Genomic DNA, 6735 nt, shown 5'->3' on the forward strand with positions numbered 1-6735 from the left:
GTGGCACATGCCTGTAATTAAAGCACTCTGGAGGTGAGGCAAGAGGACTATCCCAAATTCAAAGCCAGTCTGAACTACGTAGTGAGAAACTGTCTCACACGACATCATCCATCCCCAGTGGGGTCACTAATACCCTTTTAACAACTTTTTAAAGGGTTACTACTTAGCATTTTTATAGACTGTATCCCTACAGGGATTATCTACTCAAATTCTCTTCTCCAATATGCAAATGACAGCTGCTAGATTTCGTTACCTACAAGATACCACAGGAAAAGTCTGCTTAGCTTTAGAAATGTGATGAATTAAACTGTCCTCAACAAAACTAGATGACAGGAATATTAACAGAAAACGACGCTACATCACATTAGAGACTCATCTTAAACCTCCCCTTAGTATCACATCCACACTGTTCACGACTTCTCAAGTCTTGGATCTACGTATTGGGCTTCTTCATTCAAACTGATTACCATTTTGGAACTGTTACTTCTACCCCTTCTTTTAAAGATTTTACTCCCTCATAGGCACCTGTAAAATGCTTGTAAAAAGCAGTAAGTCTCTGCATCACTAATTTAAGGGTAAAGGCAGGGAAAAATGAAAAGGGCCAGGGATGTAGCTTAGCAGCACAGTGCCTGCCTGGCAAGGGCAAGGCCCTGAGTTTAATTTCCGGTACCAAATAAACTATAAACCAGTACAGCACAAACCCTTTGACTCTGCCTATTAAAAGGATCCGTATTATTTCCTGGTCCAAGTTCTAGTCCTGTAGGAAAAGGGCCTTCATATAAGAACACCTAACATTTTAAAACCTACTCCCCAGACAGAGATCCCAACTCCCTGACCCCCACACCACTTTGGGGAAGCCAAAAGCTTCATTTTCCTAATCCCATCTTCCTAGCTGGAACAGGAAATAAAAGAGTATTGTACAGTTTTAGGGTCCCTTGAACCAGACGTCTGAGACTCTAATACTCCATCCCTTAGTAGTCCTTTTCAAAGCCCCTGGGCTGGGAATATGGCTCAGTGGCACAGCGCCTGCCTGGCAAGCACAACATCCTGAGTTCGATTCCCAATACCAAAAAAAAAAAAAACCTCAAAGCCCCTGAATTCCCTTCAATAATACGGTAAAAAAAAAAATAACTAAAAACACTATTAGTTTGACGTTAAACAGATCTTCCTGTTACTAAGTATTTATCTAGCCTCACAGTTTGAAGACTTAGGTATAGAGTTCTAATCAAGGTGTATACAGGACCGCTGTTTTTCCCTGCATACACAGTGACACATTTATATCTAAGAACCAAAAGCAGCAGGATGGAAATCTCTCAAGTTTCTGTATTAGTTCATTAACTTGTTATCAACTCAGACTACCCAAACTGTACAACAGGCAGTAAAGAGACTTGAATAACTTGCTTCCCAAACTGTCCTTTTGGCTCTTTCAGTTTCAGTTACTTGACACCAACACAGTAAGTCAGATGATAAAGGGAACACACGCCGTCAGACAACTCTCAGCCGTCGCTGTTTTCAACACTGACTTCTCAGCCTCCTCAAATAACCTGGAAATGTCAACAATGTAATTCCAGGACTACAGATGTCGTGATTTGAACATGTGGAAGGAAATGGAAGTAATAGTATAGGACGTCTTCAAACAAACAAAAAAACAATTTTATAGTATTTTATTATCATTGACAAACAGCTGCTGTACGTGTCTGTCCTGCAACTGTTAATGGGTGGGTAGGAGGACACCCTTAACCCTAACAAGAAAAACTCAAATTAAGCCTTTATATACAAGCAAATTTAGAGCTCTTTTAGGTGTCCAAAGCTATTAATTAGTTTAATTGAAGCATTAAACTAACTCTTAATTAACATATTTGAATAACCAAGAACTAAAATGTTCAAAACTTTTTTCTAGTACAAAAAAATTTGCTTTAGTTATAAAAGAGCTCTGCCAATGTACACAAACTATATACTTCAGACATTCACAAAAATGTGAGCGGAAGGCTTATCAAAAGACATTTAATACAATTAGTTTTCAACAACCCCTTGGTGGTTCACATCTACAAAGATGTCCAGCCCAACCCAACCCCCCCTCCAAACCCCACCCCCACAGAAAAGCACATACTTACCAGAAGTTTTAGCAAGTATGGTTTGGGAATTTGTTTTTGTTTTTTTTTAAAAAAGGCCCCTAGGGCAAGTTATTTACAGTTTAATTGCCACTGTCAACTGATCTGGACCTGGATCTGGACCTGGACCGGGACCTCTGGCGATCCACAGATGCTGGAGACTTAGATCTACTTGAAGAACCACGTTTCTGGCTCTTCTCAGGCACAGGAGACCTACTAACAGAACGGGACTTGCTCCGGCTCCGGCTCCTTGACCGGCTGTAAGACTTCCGACTACGGGAACGAGATCGGCTACGAGACCTAGAGGAACTCCTGGTCCGTGATCGAGACCTGCTTCTTGACCTACTACGAAAAAGGTGAATAAGGGAAAACAAGAAAAAAAAAAGAAAAAAAAAAAAAAATCAGCCTACATGACAGGCCATATAACTTCATTAAATAAAACTTCTGACTTAAAAATATGAGATACCTGTGCCTTTTGCTGCCCTCGATTAATTTGATTTTTCTCCCATTTATTTCCTTTCCAGAAAGTTTTTCAATAGCATTCTTTAAGTCACCATAAGAGGCAAACTCAACCACCCTAAAATAAGAAACAGTCATTTTAAAAGCACATATATCCCACGACCTCACACGGTGTACATAGCAGGCTCAATTAGAAAGGGGGTGCTCTGATCATTCTGCTACTGCTATTTTAAATCTTACTTCCAATGTACAGTACAACACAGCAAGATTCTCACACAGCTGAAATTTTGAGCCACACAACTCCTCACTGTGAGGGAGATCTACGCAGCACTGTGCGGTATTTAACGGAACACATGGCTTCTACCCACTAGATGCCAGCAGTACCACAACCATTTGACAATCTCTAGACCCTGGGCCAAACGTCCTCAGGGAAGTGAAACGGTCCTTAGTCAAGAACCTCTACAGTCAACAATCTGCAAATGTTACGTCCGCAGAAATGTTCACAATACAATTTTCAGGCTATCTCAAAAGGTTTTCACAACTTCCAGTACACTCACCCTTCATTTAATTTAGGTCGATGTGCATCCGCAAACGTTACTTCCCCCGCTTGTCTCATGAAATCTTTGAGATCCTTAACACAAGACAATTGTGTCAAGCAGGGAAGAGGAAAAGGTGACACACAAACAATCACATGGTATAAAAACAAGACTACTGGAAGAGAAGTTGTTAGATAAAGTACAAACATGGCATATACCACACTTGTATTCTATCAGAAATCAAAATTATGTCAGGGCACGAAATAAGCAAATAGCATATTGCTTTTAAGCAAAATGCTAGAGGAAATAGAGACTTTTAACATTAAAGTAGTATTAGTCTATACTGAGCTCAGTACAAAAGAAAAAAACAAACGAACAAAAAAACAAAACAAAAAGAAACAGTACATATTTTTAAAGTAAGGACTACAGTAGAAGTTTTATATTTAAAAAAACAGAACATTTACAAGACACCAGTTATTTTGTGCCCCAGATGTCATTAAAAAATTTTACATTACCTTTATTAATATTTCCCTAGGCTAGTCAAGCAGCAAACCATTAATCGGTCGGAGAAACCTTCATGACAAATGCCCGACTGGCTCTTCGCCACCCACTTGATGGATACTACCCAATCGATGGAAGCCTTTAATCGCACAGCCCTCCCTATTAGCAGACTACTGGCGATGCAGACATGTTCTACTCTTGTGCAGTTACCACCAAGGAACACTTTACTGCGATCAGGATTCCAACGACCAACTAATTTCGTATCTTTTCAACTCTTTCGACCAGGACCTCTTATTCGGAAGCGTTACAGAAGACAGCTCTCAACTTAGGGATCAGATCACGTTATCAAGGCTCTGGGATCGCTGCAACCCGGCACTTCAAGTAAGTGCACCGATTACGTCTAGACCGGCAAACACAGATCTAGAGGTGGCCAATTGATCACTGTAGGAGCTGACTGGCAAAGTCAACCAGGCCCAACCAAGAGTGACCAAGACAACGATTAGGATAACCCACAGGCACTCCTCGTCATAAGGCCAACGACACAGATAGGCTGGCAAATAAAGGGTTTAATATTTGGTTAAAATTGATTTTTAAAAACATGAAAAAATATCCTCAAAACATTTACATTTGATCACTAATATTAAAATTTGAAACATCCCCCAGTTACTTTTAATTAAAATTTAAAATTATAATTTAATTAAATCCATTAATTTAATTAAATATAAAACTACTTTTAATAAAATATATTAATAAAACATTAATTACCCATTAAAAAATTTTTCAAGCCACATTTAAATAACTCAAAACTGTTTTCAACAAACCTGCCAGCTGACTCTGGAGGATAAATTCTCAACTATAAGTCGATTTTCTGTTCTTACAGGTGGAGCATTTCTGAGGAAGAAAATGAGTATTCACAATGGAAAATACGCAGTGTTATGTGCAGTGACATGTGCATTTGTGTTCAACTCTGGACAAGTTCAAGTAATCAGGCTGTCAGTCATTCAAATGACCTCCACCAATAGTTCCTGTTACTCGACACAACCAATTATTAATCAGAAACAGCTCTGAATCATAAACTAGATTTAAGTGCCACGATCGTTTACTGCAAATGGTTCCTGAACCTTAACAGTGCCCCTGCGGTAACAACTGTTCAAAGCAGCTACATACCGTCTATCATTTCGAGGTCTGCGACTACTAAAACGATCAGAGTAGCGTCCTCTACCTCTTCCTCCTCGAGATCGAGCCCTAGCATGTTCAATAGTAACCCTGTAGAAACGAAAAATCTCCATTGCGTACTTAAGCTACATACAAGGATGTACTGTACTTAGAAAAATACCCCAGCTGACCTACTCGATTTTTAGAGCTACTTACAAAATTAAGTGTCTCACCTTTCACTACAAAGTTCTTTTCCATCGAGTTCATACACAGCATCATCCGCATCCCTGGGATCCTCAAATTCCTAAAATAGAGCTTAAGATGCTTACTGAGGCTTCAAGCATGCGTTTTCACAACACAGTAGGTACACTAAAAACCTGAGACAAGATGGGAAGAGCGGTATCTTAACATCAAGATACAGATATACCTAATCAAGGGGTCATGGGGAGGGGACGCCAGGTGGCATTTAATTACTTTAACCTTTAGAACTCAAGTCTCAAGGCTCCATAATCTCTCCTGAAAACTAAACTTAAAAAGTGGAACTCAGTAATACCAAAAATATTGCTTATTAACAGCTTTCCACACTACCTAACAGGTAATTCGTCCAGTTCTAAATACTTACCACAAAACCAAACCCTCTTTTCAGATCAATATCCCTGATCCGTCCATATCCTTTGAAGAATCTCTCCACGTCCTTCTCCCTCGCCGCTGGATTTAGCCTCCCAATGAACACTCGACAGCCACTCATGATCTCCGCCTAGTGCGTCCTGTTAGGCAGTAGACAATACCAATGAATGGCACATTATGCCTAGCGATCAAATATACAGAGAGCATAAAAACATGTAGCGAATCATGTTACATGTCAGGTCAGCCGCTCTACAAACCCAATTAAAACTTCGTTCCCAACACCTGACCCTCCCATTACACACCACACCAACCGCAACGCCCACTGCCGCCTCCCCAAATGCGCAGCCGTACTGTCCCCCACTCGCCGCCCCGGGGCTCCCGCGCCCCCTCCCTTCTGCCGCAGTTCCGAAAGGCCCAGAAGCGCGGGCGGAGCTGGCCCCGCCCTCCCTGACGCTAACCAATGGGGGACGGCCGCGAGCGCGTCTCCGCCCGCCGGGCGGCTCACAGCAGTAGGAGGCGGGATCTCGCGAGGCCCCCGCCGCGCCTGCGTAGACGGGGGCAGGCGGACCCCCACCCCCACCCCCACCCCGCCATAAAATGGCGGCTGCGGAGTCAGCGCCGGCGGAGAGCTCTCGTGCCTTGCTCCCTTCGCACTCCCCTTCCCTCGGCCCCGCCACCAGGGTCCCTGTGCACGCCCGCAGGGCGCCCGCACCGCAGCCCGGGCAAAGCCAGAGCGGGCCCGGCCCACTGCAGGCAGGATCGAGTAACGACCAGCCCGGCGACTGCAGCGGGCGAGCACTCTCAAAACCGTGACCGCCCTTCCACCTATACCCCTCAGACAGTACCAAGAACGAGACGTGCCCCAGCGCCCACCTCGATCAACTGCGTTCATTAGACGCCGTCCTCCGCAAAGAGAGCAGCCCCCACCGCTCGCGAACTGAGCGGCCATGAAGAAGCCTCGATCCGAGGAGCCTTGCCCTCAGCGTGAGCCACTCACCTACCGGACAGGATCTTTGGCGGCTGAGACCCAGAGAGGGCTGCAGTCTGCGACAAAGCCGTCTACCTCCCCGCAGACCAGAACACAACTCGTCTACGTCTCTCCAAAACTGACGCACTTAGCAGCGCTGGCGGTCCACAAAATGGAAGGCGCGCCCCTGCGTCACTTCCGGGCCCGCCCCTGGGGCTGGGCCGGCGTCCCCGTTGGATCCAGGGCGGAAGCGGGGCTTCCTCTCCGCGACCCGGAGGGCCAGCCTCGCCGTGGCGGGTGGGGCTGCGGGGGCAACGCCCGTGGACGTTTTCTGGTGCGTGGGTGGCGGAGCGGGGTGCGTCGTCATCTCTGGAATAAA

At 44.4% G+C, this 6735-nt stretch overlaps 1 protein-coding gene across 2 annotated transcripts; it reads right to left on the bottom strand.

Moving 5' to 3' along the window:
- Nucleotides 1–1647: 1647 nt before the first annotated feature.
- On the bottom strand, nt 1648–6514 carry Srsf5 (serine/arginine-rich splicing factor 5). 2 transcript variants are annotated; one of them, XM_005399030.2, is made up of 8 exons: nt 6263–6514; nt 5385–5529; nt 4996–5066; nt 4775–4873; nt 4429–4498; nt 3128–3201; nt 2578–2688; nt 1648–2456 (listed from the first exon to the last, which is right to left on the bottom strand). In XM_005399030.2, exons 2-8 carry the CDS (start codon nt 5508–5510, stop codon nt 2195–2197), a joined length of 813 nt encoding a protein of 270 aa, XP_005399087.1. In that variant the 5' UTR covers nt 5511–5529; nt 6263–6514; the 3' UTR covers nt 1648–2194. The 2 variants fall into 2 exon arrangements, with proteins under 2 accessions (XP_005399087.1, XP_005399088.1); XM_005399031.2 differs by having other exon boundaries at nt 1648–2453; nt 6387–6478.
- Between the last annotated feature and the right edge of the window lie 221 nt (nt 6515–6735).

This window comes from Chinchilla lanigera, unplaced genomic scaffold (genome assembly GCF_000276665.1).
Source record: "Chinchilla lanigera isolate Chin_1 unplaced genomic scaffold, ChiLan1.0 scaffold00065, whole genome shotgun sequence".
Taxonomy (NCBI): domain Eukaryota; kingdom Metazoa; phylum Chordata; class Mammalia; order Rodentia; family Chinchillidae; genus Chinchilla; species Chinchilla lanigera.

Coding starts and splice junctions, on each gene's coding strand:
- Srsf5 (XM_005399030.2), bottom strand. CDS start 5,510: ATGAGTGGCTGTCGAGTGTTCATTGGGAGGCTAAATCCAGCGGCGAGG. Junction 3,202..4,428: donor CCTCCAGAGTCAGCTGGCAG/GTTTGTTGAAAA, acceptor TCTTGTGTTAAG/GATCTCAAAGATTTCATGAG. Junction 2,689..3,127: donor CGACCTAAATTAAATGAAGG/GTGAGTGTACTG, acceptor TTCTTATTTTAG/GGTGGTTGAGTTTGCCTCTT.